This window comes from Aythya ferina (genome assembly GCF_964211825.1).
Source record: "Aythya ferina genome assembly, chromosome: 1".
NCBI lineage: Eukaryota > Metazoa > Chordata > Aves > Anseriformes > Anatidae > Aythya > Aythya ferina.
In genome coordinates this window covers 133,044,104-133,065,292 of record NC_140296.1, presented here as the reverse complement: position 1 = coordinate 133,065,292, position 21,189 = coordinate 133,044,104, and the positions used below count along the sequence as shown (strand labels likewise).

The window sequence follows — 21,189 nt, the reverse complement described above, 5'->3', positions numbered from 1 at the left end:
ACATTTGCGTCATCTGAAAATGTGACACCACAGTTCTTTCAGGGTAATATTGTTGCATTTCCTTTGTGTGAAGAAATTTAGAATTGTGGGATCAAGTTGTCATTGCTCATATGCAGTATTTCATTATTTATATTTTAGTTCTATTTTTAAAAAGAGATTGTTTATCTCAGAGCAAGGAATTCAAGTGGTACAGGAAAGTCTCCTAACTTAGATGCATCAGATTCATAAGAAAAACTAAACTGTTTTCTGTCTTGTGCTGATACCTGGTATCAAGCAAACTTCATTGTTCCCAGAACTGTAGAAGTTTTACAATACTAGAACTGGTAACTGTGTACCTGTATCTTAATAACTACAGGACATGTATACCTATTTAGCATTACATGCTGAAAGAGGTTGTGATTGAAATTTAAGTTAAAGATAGGCATAAATACACACAGGATAAGACTACAGCTTAATTTGAGATGCAGCATTTTTGAGAAGAAGGGAGATGACATGTATATTATTAAAATAGCACTGAATATATATCCCCATGGTCCTGGTGCACACAGGTAAGGGAGAATCTGTTTTGATGAAGGGATAAAATCAATATGATCAGTAAAGTTAATTGGAATTAGAACTGTGCAGTAATTATTACCAGCTCATATGATATAAATAGAAAGTGCTATCATGTCTCTAATATATTTGTGTGCAATTTGTCATACGATATGTGGATTGTAACATATGTGTGACACTGACATGGTATTGAGCCTACTGTTGCTCATTCCATTTTCCATGTGTTATTCATTCCATTTTCAAAAATAACTTCATCTGACTTTCTGTGGAGACTGGATTGCCTTTTGTCTAGTTCTGGAATACGAACTTCTGATAAAGAACTGTCTATCTTCAGTTCTGTGGCCTTCACAATGTACAGAACTATCCTAAAATGCCTTTCTGTCAGCTTTGGAATGTCATGATATGTATGTCCCATACACTAGATTATGTGATCGTCCCTTAAGTGGACATCTGGACTTTTTTATTACTTCTGGATTTTTTTTATTACTTTGAACTCTTACATATTGCACTTCTTAAATTGTAGATCAATGAGCAAATAATAGACTGAAAAAATTAAAGCTTTCAGTTTGGTTGACACAAGCAAAACAAGCACTGGGCATATCTTCAGAAGGACTATAAGCATTTTTTATTATATGGTTTTATGTAGATGATATATCACAATTCTTTTCCAATATAATTACATTTAAAACAAAAACAAACAAACAAATTCTTTTTATCCCTGCACTATATGATCTGTGTATGTATGTATATGACCACAAAAGGAAAGAATTCACCTAGCAATTTATAAGAAAAGAAACCAGTTTCATACATTTCAGTAGATAATAATAAAAACTACAGCATTCAGGCTATGATTCAATAAGCCTCTTTACTACATGATTTTAAGTAATTTACTGGGCTGGAGCATTACTGAATGAAGTTTTGAACAAAGGTAGAGGAATTTGAGATTGTAGAAAGGAAAGACAGGCTGAAGAAACAAACACTTAATCACCAATATCTGGAGGCTGTCACACTGAAAGACAGACCTGTAAGAAATTTTTAAATTTATACATAAGACGTGTAACAAATGTTTATATTTATACATAACACCATGGTTGCTACTGTTTTGTTGTTGTTGGAATGAAACAGTACTTCTCCATTGACACGGTTGATGCTGTAACTGAATTAAATAATAATCTGAGCAATAAGGTTATTTTAAATAAAGTTAAATTTACTAGATAGCCAAATAAGCAAATACAAGCTACTTCATAAATACTGATGCAGTATACTTTAACTTTCCCATATTATCTAAGGTTTAAACAAAACATTTTTACTGTAACAGATCTTCATGGTTGAAACAGTTATTCTGTACAATTGTTTCTTGTGAAGTACAAGCTATCTTTCTAGCTTCAGTACCAGATTCCCTAACTTACATGTATTTACTGGGGGAGGTAGGTATATTAACAAGTTTTGTTTCCATATGATTTAATGCAGTGACAACAGTCTCTAAAGAAAATGCAAATAGCAGATACTAGTTTCAGAAGATCATTATCTCTTGATTGCAAAACTTTAAAATATTTCCCAGACCAACTGATGAAGTAAATAATTGCTCATCCTCTCTGTTATTACTGCCACTCTCGATCTCTGCGGGGGACTAGAGGGAAACAGAATTTTCTTAGGTTGACTTTTATGAACAGAAAGATATTTTTCTAGTGCTTAGCCAGGAGCTGAATCACTGAAGGAATTATTTACTCCTATTTTTTCTGTTATTGTTCCAAAGCCTTTATTCCATTCTTTTTTCTTCTTTCCTCCTATTATACTTCCTTGTTTTTTTTTAGAGAAAATTAAAAATTACCTTAAAAAAAAAAAAAAAGGTTTGGAACAAATTTAAAATTATAAAATGCAGTAGACCATCACAGAAAAGAGTTGGTACAAACCCATATTTAAAACTTTCCTACATAAATTAAGAATATTACTTTACATAGGAACTCATGGAAGCTATGCCTTAAATGTCACAGAATAAAATAATAATAATATCCTGATTCCCCTGCATGAGCACATACATTGCCTGTTACCTTACAGTCCAACTGCATATCTGTTGGCATGACAATGTGATGGGATTAGGAGCTGGATAAAGATTCACCCTGAAAGCTGATTCACCCTCGGTAGCCAGGTCAAGGATGCCAACAGGTCCAACATGGCAGCAGAATTGATTTAAAGGTTACATATGAAGATGCAAAGGCAGCATGAGGAAAGAAAGGCAGAGTCCACAGACAGTAGGTCTTAAATGTTTTGGATTAACAAACTACTGTCAAGAGTCAGAATTTCTCAAGGCTCCGCATGTACAGATTAGGAACAAAATGCAGCTGATAAACTCACCTGAATGGTTTGTTCAAATTGAGGTTACAAGGCACAGTTTATCAGCAAACTAAATAATCTATGCAAAGGTAATGGAAAGGTCATTGTTATAAATGAAGTCTCAACTCAATCTGAATTTAGTAATATTTGTAAAAGAAATATTTATAAAAGGTATAAAGGGCAAGTAAACAGCGCTGGGTGTGCGGGGAGTCTACGCTCCACCAACACGCACACATGAACATCAAACATTCTAAATATATAGAACATCACTTTTACATACTAAACTCGAGTGTGCCTATACAATCAGAAAAGGTAACAAACAATCCTTTAAGTTCCATGACTTACTAAACTCAAGTACGCCTGTACATATGTACAGTCTTGCATATGTACAGCAATTTGGAAGGAGAGAGGACTTTTATCTTCCTCAATTAAACTTGCAGAAGGGGCTGATAGCAGTTATTAGAGAAGAAGGAAAAAGGAGGCCCAAACAGGAACAGCCCCAGCTAGGCAAGGAGCAATGTGGCCTATGTAAGAAATTTGGGCATTGGAAAAACGAATGCCCAGAGTGGAAAAGAAATGGAAAAGGGAACCGGAGAAGGGAGGTGGTGGTCGTGCACGCAAAAGATGACTAAAGAGGACTGGGGAATCTACTCCAGAAATCTGCTGGTTATAAAAATGAAGCTGGGAAAGGAGGGAAAAGAGGTGGAACTTATGGTAGATGCAGGGGCAACATATTCAGTTTTAAATCAAGCATTAGTATCAGTGGGGAAGGATTACATTGTAGTGAAGGGGGCAACTGGCCAATCTGAAATAGCATATCTCTGCAAACCATTGAAATATAAATATGGGAAACAGTGGGGCATTCACAATACATGCCCAACTCCCCAGAGTCACTACTATGAAGAGATTTATTTGAAAGATTACAAGTTACCATTTCATTTAAAAATGGGGAGATTATTCTGGAGGTAAATGATCAAAGATATGTGGAAGTGTTGAGTTAAATCCTAAGTCAAGTGTTTTCCAAGTATGGTCTAATATACCAGGGAAGGCAAAAAATGCAGTTAAACAGTACCCCTTGAAAAAGAAAGAGAAGGAATTAGCCTGATAATTGATTAACATGCTTAACACCAGAGCTAACTTGGTTTACCGTTTTAGACCTGAAGGATGCCTTCTTTTGCCTCCCTCTCCATAAAGCCAGTCAGAAAATCTTTGCATTTGATTAGAAAGGCCCTAAGAGTGGGCGCAAAACACAGCTCACATGGACAAGGTTGCCTCAGGGCTTTAATAACTCACCCACTTTGTTTGGAGAACAACTTGCAAAGGACTTGGAGACCTGGGAAGCCCCATCAGGAGAAGGAAGGCTGTTGTAGTATGTAGATAACCTCCTAATAGCCACCCAGACAGAAGAAGCATGTGTGGCCTGGACAATAAGCCTCCTAAACTTTCTGGGACTACAGGGGTACAGGGTATCGAAGAAGAAGGCTCAAGTGGTAAAGCAGAAGGTGACCTACCAGGGTTATGAGGTTAGTGCCAGACAATGGACCTTGGGGCAATATCATAAAAAAGCGATATGTCAAACCCTGGAAGCCAAGACAATAAAGGAACTGGGAACCTTTTTGGGAATGATGGGGTGGTGCAGACTGTGGATCTATAATTATGGATTACTTGTAAAACCACTGTATGCACTAACTGTGAATGGGAACAGGGACCTCCAATGGACAAAGGAGGCCATGAGAGCCTTTGACCAACTAAAGAAGGCTCTCATGTCAGCCCCAACTCTGGGACTTCCAGATGTGAATAAACCATTTTTCCCCTTCTCCCATGAGAAACAGGGGATTGCCCTGGGAACTAGCACAGGACCTGGGCCCATATCGAAGGGCAGTTGCTTATTTTTCTAAGCAGCTGGATGCTGCCACCACGGAAAAGCCAGGATGCCTCAGAGCCATTGCAGCAGTGGTGCTAAGTATCCAGGAAGCATGCAAGTTCACCTTGGGACAGAAAATAACTATACTAGTGTCTCACACAGTGTCCACAGTGCTGGAAGTGAAAGGCAGTCACTGGCTTTCCCCACAAAGATTCCTGAAATCAGCAGAAACCAAGGGGAGCCAGTACACCATTACTGCCTGGAGACCTAGTCCAGCCGTCCAGATCTGAAGGACACTCCTTTCGATGATGTGGAAATATGGGAGCAGCTACGTCATCAGCAGAAAATGACATGCTGGGTATGCAGTTACCACTTGCAAAGAAGAAATGATCTGGCGGACAGAGAGGCAAAAGAACCAGCAGAAGGTGAGTTAGCAGCTGAGGGAGCCTTGATTCCAGACAGGCAAATTCCCCTTGAAGGTAAGTTTGTATATAACAAAAAGGATAGAAAATTAATCGGAAGTCAGAAGGGAAAATATAGCCAAGAGGGATGGGCTATTACCAAAGAAGGGAAGGGAAGCTAGTCATCCCTTCCAATTTATTGTGGTATAACTATCTAATTGGAAAAAATATTGCCAGGAACTTAAATGTTACCGTCACTCAAATAACTTAACAATGTGACCTTTGTCTCCAGACTAACCCCCAAAATGCCCCCAGACTAAAACTGTCAAATTGGAAAAGGCCATTGGCCCGGGCAACAATGGCAAATTGACTTGTTTGAACTTCCAAGAAAAGGGGGGGGTGTTGATATTTACTGGTGTTAACAGATACCTTTGCAGGATGGCCAGAGGCTTTCCCCACATGGACTGCCAAAGCCTGAGAGGTAACTAAGTCTCTTGTAAGAAAACTTTGAAACCACAGTGGGAAGGACTATACTAGGTGCTCCTTACAACCTCCACCTCAATTGAGATCAAGGAACAGTGTGTCTGGATTCACCATTCTCAAGTGAAGAAAGCTTTAGAAGCCCCCTGGAAAGTAACACCAGGTGACGGTGAACTGAAACTAAAGCTCGGTTGAACAAAATGAGGACATTATGGTCAGGCGTATTTAGTAATATGGTTAGCAGAAATTTAGTTAATAGGATTGTTTTATTTCTATAGCTTATAGTTGTAATCATGATTCAAGAAGGTGCCTCTATGATAGAAAATGGTGAGTGGCCTTGGTCCGAAGCCTTAACAACAGAGGACCGAGATGGGAAAAGGCTGAAGACCAAGACCACACACTAATAATAGATGCACTCAGTATGGTTCAAGATAACGTATCTTTAGCTCTTAGTTGTATACAAGCACAGTTATGGATGCAGGCAATGGCTGCCCTGATCATTAGGGAAGGAAGTGAAGGCATTTTTAGACAGTGTATATACTCCTTCAGAGTATAGAATGTGGGCACGGATGGAGAATGGGAAATGGCAGTCTGTAAATCTAGAATCATGTGTTACATGGAGCAAGGTGTTTGTCACTTTGAAATTCATCCAAATCCTAGTCAAAAGACTGTGCTTGTATATATTGGTCAAGGCTGTGTGTGTGTGCTTAAGAACTGCTTGTGATTTTGTAGAAGTAGATAATGAGAACATAATTCTCCCTAGCAAAAAAATTAGTATTAACTTTTGTATTTGTAACTTTGTTAGAATCGTTGGGTGTGATTTTCTATATTTGGCACCAGTGGTATCCTACCAGTTGATCAAGTCTAACAACACAATATATACCTACACCTATTGGGATGACAGGAAAATGGAGAGAAGACTAATCACTGTCCATCATGATACAAAGGAAATAAGCAGAGTTTTGCAAAGAATAAAACAAGACACAAATCACAACTGGTGGGATACACTCTTTGGATGGTCGCCAACTGCAACTGGGATTTTGAACACATTGTGTCACCCAATTATTGTTTTATTGATGTTAGTTGGTATAAGTTTAATATTGTCTTTTGTAATAGTTGTCTGGAATTGGAAATTACTACAACGAATGTCTATGTTAGCTTCCTTGAAAAAAGTGCATGGCACTTTTGAGGGGTACATATAGAGACTGGGAAGAATAATTTTTATATTAAGTAAAAGAATATACTAGATTTTCCAGAAAAGGGGGGACTGAATCATTGGGATTACAAATTCGAAAGCGATTGATTCACTTAGACCTCCAGATAACAGGAGCCACCCCTGGTTCAGAATTTAACCAAGGGGTCAGAGATGAGGACAAAGAGATGAGATAAGGAATGTTAAACATACAAGGTCTCGAGATAACAGGAGCCTCTCAGACCCCAAGAACCAGATCAAACTAACCTTATGGCCCAGATTGTGACCAAGGCCTCAGAGGGCATGCGCAAAGAGATGAGGTGAAAAGTTCAACCCTGATGAAGACATCTTACTTCATCCCCACAACCCTCAACACCCACTACCACAAGGCACTGAGCAAGTGCAGACAAGAGGAATTTACAGAAATGACTTCTTGTAGCTAATTTTAATACTAAGCGGGGACAGGTATATGTACATATGTATAGGCGTATTGGGGAACCTCATGCATATCTAACTCTTTACTGCATATAACCATGGCAAGTTGCCGTGTTAGGTGCGCATGACTTTGGTGGGGCTACCCCCATGCTGCTCAGCGCTGAATATAAAAAAATTATACCTACTTTACAATCTTACTGATTGTGGAGTCAGCTTTCCGTGAGTCAGAATAGCATGTTAGAATTAGCACTGGTTTAGTAAACATTTGCCCTTTTTTATGCATGCTTTCTATGCTTTTTTTTTTTTTCTTAGAAAAAAGATGGAAAAATCACAAGAAATGACCTTCATCATATTTTCCATTACTTTGTTTTTCAAGTGAAAGATAAAGACTTCCAGGAACTAATCCAGATAATTGATCTAGAACAGACTAGATACCTTGACTATTATGAATTTGTAGGCTTGTCTGAAGAAAAAGAATCCATGGTAAGTGCTATTTCTTTAATGATATAACAGCTGCAGCAAAATGCTGCATTGTATTTTAGTAAAATGTTACACTCTGCATACAGTTATTGTCTATGTTAATATGTTCACATGCTTTCCAGCAATGTAAATCTTCTTCTTAATCAGTGCTTCTAGACTCTTTCTTTTGACGCATCAATTGGAAGGGAATCTCATGGTTATGAGATGTTTTTGAAAACTTATGCAGAATCACTAGCTCACATATGTTTGTACAGCAGATGAGGGACTAGTAGTACTTCTTAGCTTTCAGGTGTCAGATGTGTTTTGCTGAGATTTTGCCGTTTCTTATTTTATCTTTTATTCTTTATAATATACATCTGTACAAATTGTATGCTATATACTACACAGAGGTTGTATATATTTTCCTGGACACAGCTTTGATACCTTCTGAGTTTGCAGGCTCCTTGTGATGTTTTCCTTTAGAACCATTCACCATACATAGAGAGTATATGTTCAGAGTGTATATTCAGTATGTATGTACATAGATACCTACATACTTGTCGCGTAAATGGGTGTAGCTGATCAACTGTTATGGGCCCGATTCAGGGTACTGTACTATCACAATCACAGATTTCACCAATTTGATTTCATCAACCGTTAGGGGTCCAGTCGGATATTCACCAATAACGCATTAACCGTTAGGGGTCTGGTTGGATTCAGAACACTGAACTATCACGGTCCCGGATTCACCAATAATGTATACCCATCCTTACCCTAGTTGCACTTAATGAGAGCAAGGACAATGCAATCAAGTGTGATTTATTACAGCAACAGGTACATAGGTTCTTTGGGTTGCCGACGAAAGTGACTGTCTGCAAAAGCAAGCTAGCATGGACGAAATACACAGGTGTTACAGGTGCGCAGCCTGGTAATTAACACGTTGAAAGGATCAAAGACTCTAGAAGGATTTATAACCAAATGTTCAAATCTCACCCAAAGGCGTCCCAATGGGGGACAAGAGAGGCTCAGCCCGTCGACTGGTCCCAGGAGTCAGGAGGTCCTAAGGATGTATTCTCTCGGGATGGTATCTCCCCTGACGGTGGTATCTTCCCTAACATCCCCTCTCTCTTGGGCCAATTTGTATTATTTTCTATCTTTTAGGTGGAGCTTGAGTGGCTCTAGTCAAGCATCTCTTAGTTGTGCTTGGTGAAAAGTTCTCCCGTCTCCGTTTAAAGTAATAGGCTCCGAGAAATTCAGAGCGCATGCTCAGTGAGGGGTGGTCGCAGCTTGGAGGCGGGTAGCTTTTGGGATAGAGGTGTGTTTTGGTATTATACTGATATTATAATGAGCAAAAAGTACACTAGGGTACAGCATTTGTTAAAACATGACAGGTCCTCGGCGCAGGGTAGCAAAAAGTTCAGCTTATCGGTCTCGGTGTGCGCAAGAACAATTGAGTCCCCACCTGGTTACAGAGCCTCGCCGTGGTGTCTCCACTCCACTCTACGCTCCGTACTGTTCCTTAGAGCTGGCACACCAGGTTTTCCCAGCGCGATAGCCTCTAAGGTTGGAAGCCTAGGGAACTCTCAGGTAATGCAGTTATGCCCTACCCTGAAAGCCTCTTCAATGCCGTACATTTTCTTTAAAATGTGAATGTTAGTTTTATTTCCCTAGTTACTTCAGGCAATTACACCACAATACTGAATCCCGTGGTCAAAATTTCAATTCAATATGCCAGTATTCACTATTTATTCACCATTTGCCGAGGCGATCGGCTCCGGGGCAGACGCGTTCTGCAGCGGAGCAGGGGATCGGGCCAGGCAGGGCTAATTTTTCCGGCATCGCGCCTACTTGAGGGAGCCGCCAGGACCCGGCAGCCCTCTTGAGGGAGGCTGACGAGACGAAGGCGGAACCAGCAGCGCCCCCTCCCCAGTCGTTCAAAAGCTGCCCCTAGGGAGCGCGAGCGACCAGGAGCGCGGTGAACAGGGCGGGCAAACAGGGCGTGGCGCGTCAGAAGGGAGTGGCGCGGCAGTTTGCGCAGGCAGGGCGAGCAGGAAGGGCAGAGCGTTCCCCCCGCCCACACGAACACCTCCTTAACGACAGCCGTTAGCTAGGTGATAATGGTCTCCACCAGGCACGGTGCGCTCTCCAGGAAGTCGGTACACACCCAGACCGACTACCCGTTAAAAAATGCCGCAGTTCAGGTCACTGGATGCAAGGAGTGTCTGAGCCTGTTGCTGCCATCGGCGGGAGGCAGAGAAACTGTGTGCGTGAGGTGCGAGCAGGTGGATGACCTGGTCCGCGTGGTGGCGGAGCTCAAGGAGGAGGTGGAGAGGTTGTGGGCCATCAGGGAGTGTGTGGGAGAGATAGACTTGTGGAGTAACTCCCTGCAGGGCCTCAAGGGGAGGTACCGAGGTGAGACTCCTCAAATGGGGGTGGACCCCCTGCCCTGTAGCCGTCGGGCAGAGGGAGGGGATCTGGGAGTTCAGGAGGAATGGAAACAGGTCCCTGCTCGACATCGCAGGCGATGCCCTCCCCTTCCGGCCCCGCCTTCCCAGGTGCCCTTACACAACAGGTTTGAGGCCCTGGAGCTCGACAGACCAGTAGCTGAGGAAGAGGTGGCAAGTGTTCCCAGGAGGATGCCTAGGGCGAGGAGGTCGACTCCACGCCTCAGGACTGCCTCCACCAAGAAAGACAGGAGGGTTATTGTTGTTGGAGACTCTATTCTTAGGGGAACAGAGGGCCCTATTTGTCGGCCTGACCCTACCCGTAGGGAAGTCTGCTGCCTCACTAGGGCCAGGGTAAGGGACGTTGCCAGGAAGCTTCCCAACCTGGTACGCCCCTCTGACTATTACCCTCTTTTGATAGTCCAGGCGGACAGTGACAACACCGAAGAGAGAAGCCTGAAGGCTATCAAAAGAGACTTTAGGGGACTGGGTCGGTTAGTGGATGGAGCAGGAGTGCAGGTGGTGTTTTCATCCATCCCTACGGTGGCAGGGAGGGGTTCAGAGAGGACACGGAAAGCCCACCTGTTAAACATGTGGCTCCGGGGCTGGTGCCAATGCAGAAATCTTGTTTTTTTTGATCATGGGGCACTTTACTCAGCACCTGGCCTGATGGCCACAGACGGGTCCCTATCTTTTAGGGGAAAAAGGATCCTGGACCAGGAGCTGGCAGGGCTCATTGAGAGGGCTTTAAACTAGGTAGGAAGGGGGATGGGGCTGACGCTAGGATTATTGGGGCTGTGTAGGGGGGAACGATGGCAAGGCCGGAGGATAAGGCAATGGCCCAGCTGAAGTGCATCTACACCAATGCACGCAGCATGGGTAACAAACAGGAGGAGCTGGAAGCCATCGTGCAGCAGGCAGGCTACGACTTGGTTGCCATCACGGAGACGTGGTGGGACCAGTCTCATGACTGGAGTGCTGCAATGCCTGGCTATAAGCTCTTCAGAAGGGACAGGCAGCACAGAAGGGGTGGTGGTGTGGCTCTCTATATTAGAGAGTCTTTCGAGGTTGTAGAACTCGAGGCTGGGAATGACAAGGTCGAGTCCCTTTGGGTTAGGATCGGCAGGGACAACAAGGCTAGTGTCCTGGTCGGGGTCTGCTATAGACCGCCGAACCAGGATGAGGAGACGGATGAGGAGTTCTACAGGCAGCTGACAGAAGTTGCGAAATCGTCAGCTCTTGTACTCGTGGGGGACTTCAACTTCCCTGACATATCCTGGAAGCACAACACAGCCCTGAGAAAGCAGTCTAGGAGGTTTCTGGAGAGCGTGGAAGATAGCTTCCTGACACAGCTGGTTAGTGAACCTACCAGGGGTGGTGCCCCACTAGACCTTCTCTTCACAAACAGAGAAGGACTGGTGGAGGATGTGATTGTCGGGAGCTGTCTTGGGCAGAGTGACCACGAAATGGTGGAGTTCACTATTCTTGGCGAGGCCAGGAAGGGGACCAGTAAAACCGCTGTATTGGACTTTCGGAGGGCTGACTTTGAGCTGCTCAGGACACTAGTTGGTGGAGTCCCTTGGGAGGCGGTTCTGAAGGGCAGAGGGGTCCAGGAAGGCTGGGCGCTCTTCAAGAGGGAAATCTTAATGGCGCAGGAACGGTCTGTTCCCACGTGCCCAAAGACGAGCTGGCGGGGAAGAAGACCAGCCTGGCTCAACAGAGAATTGTGGCTTGATCTTAGGAGAAAAAAGAGGGTTTATAATCTTTGGAAAAGTGGGCAGGCCACTAGGGAGGACTATAAGGATGTAGCGAGGCTGTGCAGGGACAAAATTAGGAAGGCCAAAGCTCATCTGGAGCTCAATCTGGCTACTGCCGTTAAAGATAACAAAAAACGTTTCTATAAATACATCAACACAAAAAGGAGGACTAAGGAGAATCTCCATCCTTTACTGGATGCGGGGGGAAACTTAGTTACAAGAGATGAGGAAAAGGTGGAGGTGCTCAGTGCCTTCTTTGCCTCAGTCTTTAGCGGCAATACCGGTTGTTCTCTGGATACCCAGTACCCTGAGCTGGTGGAAGGGGATGGGGAGCAGGATGCGGCCCTCACTATCCACGAAGAAGTGGTTGGTGACCTGCTACGGCACTTGGATGTGCACAAGTCGATGGGGCCGGATGGGATCCACCCAAGGGTACTGAGGGAACTGGCAGAGGAGCTGGCCAAGCCACTATCCATCATTTATCAGCAGTCCTGGCGATTGGGGGAGGTCCCAGTTGACTGGCGGCTAGCAAATGTGACACCCATCTACAAGAAGGGCTGGAGGGCAGACCCGGGAAACTACAGACCTGTCAGTTTGACCTCAGTACCAGGGAAGCTCATGGAGCAGATCCTCCTGAGAATCGTCACGCAGCACTTGCAGGGCAAGCAGGCGATCAGGCCCAGTCAGCATGGGTTTATGAAAGGCAGGTCCTGCTTGACGAACCTGATCTCCTTCTATGACAAAGTGACGCGCTGGGTGGACGAGGGAAAGGCTGTGGATGTGGTCTACCTTGACTTCAGCAAGGCTTTTGACACCGTCTCCCACAGCATTCTCCTCAAGAAACTGACTGCTCTTGGCTTGGACTGGCGCACGCTTCGTTGGGTTAGAAACTGGCTGGATAGCCGGTCCCAAAGAGTCGTGGTGAATGGAGTCAAGTCCAGTTGGAGGCCAGTCACTAGTGGCGTCCCCCAGGGCTCGGTGCTGGGGCCGGTCCTCTTTAATATCTTCATCAATGATCTGGGCGAGTGCACTCTCAGTAAGTTCGCAGGTGACACCAAGTTAGGTGCGTGTGTTGATCTGCTTGAGGGTAGGAAAGCTCTGCAGGAGGATCTGGATAGGCTGCACCAATGGGCTGAGGTCAACTGCATGAAGTTCAACAAGGCCAAGTGCCGGGTCCTGCACCTGGGGCGCAATAACCCCAAGCAGAGCTACAGGCTGGGAGAGGAATGGTTGGAGAGCTGCCAGGCAGAGAAGGACCTGGGAGTGATGGTGGATAGTCAGCTGAATATGAGCCAACAGTGTGCTCAGGTGGCCAAGAAGGCCAACGGCATCCTGGCTTGTATCAGGAACAGTGTGACCAGCAGGGCTAGGGAGGTGATCGTCCCCCTGTACTCAGCTCTGGTGAGGCCGCACCTCGAGTACTGTGTTCAGTTTTGGGCCCCTCGCTACAAGAAGGACATGGAGATGCTTGAGCGGGTTCAGAGAAGGGCGACGAAGCTGGTGAGGGGCCTGGAGAACAAGTCCTATAAGGAGCGGCTGAGGGAGCTGGGCTTGTTCAGCCTGGAGAAGAGGAGGCTCAGGGGCGACCTTATCGCTCTCTATAGGTACCTCAAGGGATGCTGTAGCGAGGTGGGGGTTGGTCTGTTCTCCCACGTGCCTGGTGACAGGACGAGGGGGAATGGGCTTAAGTTGAGCCAGGGGAGTTTTAGGTTAGATGTTAGGAAGAACTTCTTCACTGAAAGGGTTGTGAGGCATTGGAACAGGCTGCCCAGGGAAGTGGTGGAGTCACCATCCCTGGAAGTCTTCAAAAGACGTTTAGATGTAGAGCTTAGGGATATGGTTTAGTGGGGACTGCTAGCGTTAGGTCAGAGGTTGGACTCGATGATCTTGAGGTCTCTTCCAACCAAGAAATTCTGTGATTCTGTGATTATCTAATTTGACAGAGATTAAGCAATACTTCTTTGCCTAGCAGATTATTTTAAGACATAAGCTGCAGTTTGCAAATCTTCCTAGTATTAAGAATCTGTTGATAATTTTCAGTATCAAATCTCTTTAGGTTTGCATTAATATGCCAACTGACTTAACTCCATGTTTAGCTTTGTTTTGGGTAGTCTAAATAGTGTTTTTTACAGATACCAGAAGAGTGGAGTAGTGTCAAGAGGTACTAGATGCACAAAAAGAACAGCACTGAATGGAATGCATTGCTTTGAAAGGCTTTGATCTTAGGAGTTAAACCAGGGTGAGTCCCCGCACCCTGGTAGCTCCAACAATAGCAACATTTGATGCAGCAGCTCAACTCCATTCCAGCTGGTTTTGAGTAGAATAACAGTCTGGCTGAAATTTTAGGGCAATATTTAGTAGCCTGTAAAATCAGCATGTTGGGAAAACTACAAATGCTGACATTTGTCAGCATGTATGCAGCTGACATGCACACTAAGTTGGATTTACAAATTAAGCCAGTTAGGCTTGTAGTAGGGAGGTACAGAGATAAGTGGCCATTTTTTGTCATTTAAAATAAGCATCCCAAATGAAATAAAGGTTAGCATGGGGGAAGGCAGATAAAGGAAATGTTAAGCATCACAGATCATTGTCACGTTGGGATGAAATACCACCTGGGATGACATAGTAGCCACACATGACCCTGGCCACTGTGATTTCACACCTGGAGAGAGATTCTGTTCTGAGGAGTAGGTCTGCTCTGGACTTTATAGCTGGTTTGTACCCAGTTATTGATGAAAAGCAGGTGCAAGTAAGCTTGAGTTTATGGGAGTCTTTACTTTTTGTCTCCTCAGTGGTGATGCCAGCTTCATCAATGTGGCTTTTCCTGTAGAAAAGGCAACCAATGGTTGTACAAATAAAAGAGGATGGCTTTTTCAATAAATCACTTCATTTTTATCATTACTTTAGGAAGTAACTCAATCAGAGTAATCTTAATAACAGCAATGGGCAGAACCTGAACCTAAAAACCATCTAGACCTCCAGACAGCCAAGACAATCTGAAGGGCATCTCGGCCTCCTTCCTTTCACCTGAAATTTTGCACAGTACAGTATTTGGACAGATCTGCAGTTATATGGAGATTTGCTGTCAAATTGTGATCCTATGTTCATTTCTTTTCAGAACCATCTGGTTTTAATGCCTTTTCACTTATAGATTGAGTACACTTTTGTTCTAACTGCTACTGCTATAGACAGATCCTAAAACCGGTGAAATAAGCCAGTTTTTGTAGTTATTTTCCCCTGTCTTCAAATTATGCCCTGAGTAAGCTGAGTGCCACTTGGAACTCATTCAGTCCTAGTGGGTTTTGTTTTACAATACTGAGGGGAGAGACAGACAGTAAAAACCCTGCATTGTTATTCAGTACATATGTCTCTTCAGTCACTTAAAGGAGCAGGGTCTATGAAGTGAGGTATATGCTTTCCTGCACAGTCACTTTTAAATAATTTTTCAGAACAAACATTTTCAAAGATAAACTTGGGTCTGATGTTGCAGCATGTTTTGGAATCTGTATACTAAAATTGTTTTAGTTAAAAATAACTTTCTTTAAATTAGATAGCTCATAAATGGCTTAGTGGAAAAAAATTACGAAGTCTGGTCTCTTTGTTCTATGTTGTAATACTGTAAGTGATAACATGATTCATTTTCAGCAAATGTTGGTCTTCTACATTATGTTTGTCATTTTAGTACAGTTTTTCATGTGACAACACTATCACTGTTTAATATCAGGAACACTTTTTGCTGTTTCCTGCATTACTAATTCATTCAATTGTCAGGTGGAGGAGATCCTTTCAGATTAAATCACAGAAAACTGGAAAGATTTTCATAAGGCTTTGCAGTCCTGTGATCCTAAATGTACTGGCACTATTAAGAGAAGTCATCTAAGAAAAGTCCTACAGCTGTCTTGTCCCTCCTTGTCAGATCAACAATTTATGAAGTAAGTTGATGATGCGTGAATTGTAATAGATTTAATGTAATTTCTTTTCTTACCCTATCTTTCTTCCTGTCTTTTAATATGACAGCTATAGTTGGAGGCATTAAGGATTTTGGTTTGTCTTAAGCATATAGAAAATAAAAGATTGGCGGAGAAAATGCCCCATTCCTCACATGAGCAGCATGTAAATCTCTTATTTCCATGACAATTACATGTTGGGAACTTGTCAGTTTGACATAATTTCACTATTTTAAAGGTGACACAAGCCTTTTTTATAAAGGAACAATTAGTGTGCTGGAGATCCAAGTCATTATCAAGCATTATTTAGTATTTCCAAACACAATGTAATACAAAATGAATTTAATTAATGTTATGTCTTTCCTCAGTAGTCCATTGTTGTAAAGAACAGAGAAATTAAATTTAATATTGTTAACATGAAATCTCATTTTCAATATGAGCAGACTCCCCAAACTGGGGAGTCAAAATAGCGACAAGCACAGGGAGTATGAGGTTAAGGTATCTATGTCCAAAGGAAAGGGAATTGGATTTAGGCATTTTATTGCAATAACAGGTCAATCGGGTCATAATTGGGTCTAATCTACTCTCACAGGAGCTCTAACTTTCTCTGCTTACAGTCAGTGACTTTCAGAAAAATGTGAAATTCTTTCCTACCTTTAAAAACATAATAGGAAAATCAAAGGAATCAGTTCCAGTCTGACAATTTACAACCCAGTGTCCTGCTGATCATTATCAGTGAGCAACAAACACAACAGCACCAACAGGAAATGGCTTTTGGAAAATAATCTTTGATCCTGAAATATGAACGAGCATGAATGTGATCAGTAAAACCAATTCTACTGTAGGTATTTTCCTTTCTATAAATGTCTTAGAGAAAACTTCAGGTGCTATGTATTGGGTTCATAAAAGTCATGTTTCCAGCACAGTGTGCTGTTATAACTATATGCTTTCATCATCTGTCAGTTTTATAGCTCTGCACTATGTAGCATACAATCAGTGGTCATTGGTCATGAACAAGTAGTTATACTTGGAATTACCTGGGACTCAGCAGTTATACAATTTTCTAAATAATGTTTCTACCATTGTTTGTGTCAATAAGAGATCTGTACTATAGGAAAAGAGAGGAATTACAGTCACTTTGAATCACGAAGTGGTCTTTACTTGAAATTCTAAACATTCCCTGTAAGAAAACAACATAAAGCAGTGAAAGGCAGACTGGTAGGGTTTAATTCGTTGATGATTTTAGTGAATATGTATTTTACCTTTGTTTTAAAAGGATGCAAGATAAGCACTGTGAGATCAGTCTAGCAAAATGCTGAACACTGAAGTTGTTTTCTAGCAAACCCCAGGAAAAAAAAATGAATACTTTTAGGAGTTCTAATAAGGTGAACGTAGAGCATATTTGCATTATCGAATTGCAGCATTGTTAAACAGTTCAGCTATCTGTGTTTAGTAAAGCAAGATATGTATCACCATAGATGGGATGAATTTAGAATCTTTTCACAGGAATGGATTCTGAAATATTCATCTAAAAGACAAGATTTGAATTGCATTGTCAAAGACATTCAGGGACATGTAGTCTTGTATTGACCATATTTAGTCCATGAACGCAGTCTCATTCATGCTGTATTGTTTAATCTTCTCTAGCAGAAGAATAAGAGCACCTGTTCTTAGCAGTATCATTCGTCAGGGTTGTGTTTTAGAGAGCTGATGACCACACTGAAGAAGAAATGTAATTCTTATAATAAGATGAAGAGAGGATTTATAATCAATGCAATAGATGACCTAATCAATTGGAGAAATGTTTGGTTTTAGGATAAATGAGTATAAATTAGCTAATTAAGTTAGAATGGCTCAACCACATTTGAGGAGATATTTTTGAAAAATCTACTTTGTATATTACTCTTAGAGTTGTCATTCTGTGATTTAGCCTGACTCTTTAAAAACGTTTTGACTTGCATCTTCTTACCAATCTATATTTCTTTGTTTTTGTTTTTGTTTTGTTTGTTTGTTTTGTTAAATCTTACTTAAAACTATCCTAGGAAAACATTGTGGATTATGCAGAGGAACAGTGGGTGGCACTGTTCATTTGCTGCTCTACAGTGGTAAGAGATGCTAGGTTTAAAAATGATGTATTTTAAAATAATAACCAAAAAAAGAATTATAACTGACTCCTCTAAATGCTTACACACTGGCTTAAGACTATCACATCTGTGCTGGGAATGCCATAATCAGATTGAGGATTTAGCACGGGCTCTTTAAGGGATGCAGGGTTTTTGAGCAAAAGGTGATGAAGTGACTGAATTACATTCTGAATTCCAGTGGTTCAGCCACATCAGTCTTATTTATTTGAAAAGATACTTCTGCTTTGGGGTCTTCTACTATAATTGGACTTTTGCATTGATGTGACTCATCCTGAGGCACTTGAGGACAATAATGCTATCACTGCAGCAGAGTAGCTGGCATGCTTGTCCCAGATGGCTACCTGTAAGATGACATTCAGACTGGGGAATAGAGGGAATAATTTTTAAGGGCATTTGGAAGCCTTTTATGGATTACACTCACAAAGCCGATGTTGTGCTGTGTTGTTCACAGCCATTTTCTGTGTGAAGTCTTCACTTCTTTTGTTTGTTTGTTGTTTTGTTTTGTTTGTTCTGTTTTGTTTTCCTCTACACTGAACAGAATTTAACAAATACTAGAAAATGGAGATTCTTTTCCCTCTTTCTCTCCATTCTGATACTTTCTCCCCTGATGTGGGTTAGATTTCTCAAAATAAATTAAAGCTTGCATTTCATTTTTTTCAGAAGAAAGGCATTGGAACACATGACACGTCAAGTTACCAGTGTGTTTTACCACAGATATTTTTTTAGCGTCAATCTACCTGCCTTTGGTGTAAGTGGAGTGCAGAGAATGCCATACTTCCCCAGTACGGTACAAGGACAGGAGCATTGTGCTTTAATCCAGGAATTCCCCAGAGCTCTGTGAACATGAATGAAATCCAGGAAGGCTAAACAGCTCAGTGAAGCAGCAACAAGGGCTTGATGACATGGGCTTTGATTTATGAGCTCTGCTAATTTATATGGGAATGAATTAAGAGGGTGATTTAACAGGCCCAGCTGACCTCTTGGCTGGACGTTACCTTCAGCATAAAAGAAGGGGCTGAACTAACAGAGCGTCTGCCCTGGACTGCTAGCGTTCACAGCCAGGAGTATTAAATAAAGCCATTAGTGATTTCATTTTACATTCCTATGTCAGGTGGCAAGTTATGGTAGACAGGGGGTTCCTTCATGATTTCTGTCAGGTCTAGTGGTGTAGTGGCTGTAATCTTAGCTACTTCTTCCACCGGTGCTGCTGAGTTTGACAGGGTAGTGGTGGGTGAGCCAAGTTTCTTCCAAGTATCCATTATATAATTCAAGCGTTAATTATACATGGTATTCACAAAGAGTAACTACAGGCAGGAGATACTTTTCTTCTTAGGCTCCTTCTAGAGACAACAGAGCTCTTCCAGGTAATGATATAGTGTTTATGTTAGGTTCCTGCTTTCTTTTTGATTTCAGGAGCCTGGGAAGGCTAGTTTCCAATACTTAAGGATAAGCTTCTGAATAATGCCCTTAATATATGGAAAGGAAATGTGCTACTTTGATCATCTTTGCCTTAAGACATATGTGTTATGTATTGTTCTTAACCTCTGAAATTGTTTTCAAATTCTTATTTTATCCAGGTTATGCTCTAAATATGAAGATAATAATTCTGGTGGGATCTTTTACAAGATGCTTTTGGATAATTTAAAAGTTGCTGTTCTTCCTGGTGACTTAAATGGTATCAGTTCACATATATCAAAGGGAAGCCAACAAAGGGAAGAAAAAAGGCAAAAAGAGCTTTCAAAAAGGTACTCTTATTAATGCAGATAATGTTCTATTTAATGTAAAGAAAAAAAAAAAAAGACTCAGACTGAGGGTACATGCTGCTTTTCTAATAGTAAGTATTGTCCTCAGCTGATCTCTCATTTCACAGAGATATATTCAGTTGTACAATGCTCAGAGCATTGCATCAGGAGAACAAACACATATAGATCATTCATCAAAGACCCTAGAATTCAGGTAAAAATGGTTGAGCTTCCTTTACAGAGTCCACAAGGATTATATCTCACTGAATCATTCAACAACTGCGGTTGCCCTTTAGATAACATCTGATGAGTAAGCTTGTGATTCTCTGTGGAATCAGTGTGGCTCATTACTCAGGAACAATAGTACACCTCATGGCTGTGACTACAGCAAGTCTCTAAGTATGGCCTCCATCTGTCTGAACCAGCATCACTAATATTGGCACCCATGTTATGAAGATGTTTGGTTTACTCATTTCTTATTTTGAATATATGGAAATGTCTGCATAATCCAGCAGAAAACAAAATGCAACCCAAACCAATCAACCAACCAACAAAAACAAAAGAAACTGGAAAAAAATAATGTATTCTAATATGATGAGCTTTGTTTTCCTTAAAATTATATTGGACACATGTATTTCCTTTCACTTGAACCCAGTGAAAGAAATATTTACCTTAATACATCCATTAAGGTATTCTCATTGCCTCTCCCTCATTTTTAAGGGTGCTATTTCGTAAAACAGAGGCTACTCCCCTGTGCAAAGATCATATTTTAATCTGAAGACAGGAGTATCTGAAATCAACAATTCTGTTAGTGATGCATCTTGTCACAGATCATCCTGAACCTCCTTTTTTTCCTCTTCAACTATCTGACTTCTTTTGAGCTTCACTAGCTATTGGAAGGAGGTCAGTTGTTTGAAAGCATCACCTGACTACCCACCATTCATGTTGGTTGATTGCATTATTCTTACTTCCTTAGGAAACCGAGGTGAAAGTGGTGCTGTTTGGAGGGTAGTATAACTTAAAATATAAGCTTGCCTGAAATCAGGGTAGATCATAAGGATCCCTAGTGGCTCGTGTCTCTTAACAGGCTTTGAACTCTTTGTGACTCTGTAATTACTGCCTGAAAGCAGGAATAGATTTTTTAGAAATATGTCTAACTCTCTAGTTCTTTTCCTTTCCTCTTTTTAAAGCTAGGTGGTGTGTGTGCTTTTCTGCATAAATGCGGGGCACCATTTTATCCAGTTCTTTACATATCAATTTGAATACATAGCAAAATTTATTATGTGTTCTTGCCTTATTTCTTACTAGCGTTCATTTTCAAACTACCTGTTTACATTTGACTTCTTGTTGAAGACTGATACAGAAACAGTCTTTAAGAGCTTCATTCCCCTTAATATAACCTGTTGGTAGTTTTCTTTCCATATTGAATAGAAAGCCC

The 21,189-nt window shown here is 41.7% G+C and overlaps 1 protein-coding gene across 1 annotated transcript in view; it reads left to right on the top strand.

Moving 5' to 3' along the window:
* The window catches only part of EFCAB6 (EF-hand calcium binding domain 6), a 120,110-nt gene that overhangs the window by 40,784 nt on the left and 58,137 nt on the right, over positions 1–21,189 (top strand). Inside the window, 6 exon segments of the mRNA XM_084538209.1 lie at positions 4,344–4,409; positions 5,022–5,229; positions 7,635–7,741; positions 15,690–15,710; positions 15,714–15,850; positions 19,587–19,754. Of these exon segments, the coding sequence (XP_084394335.1) occupies positions 4,344–4,409; positions 5,022–5,229; positions 7,635–7,741; positions 15,690–15,710; positions 15,714–15,850; positions 19,587–19,754 (707 nt within the window).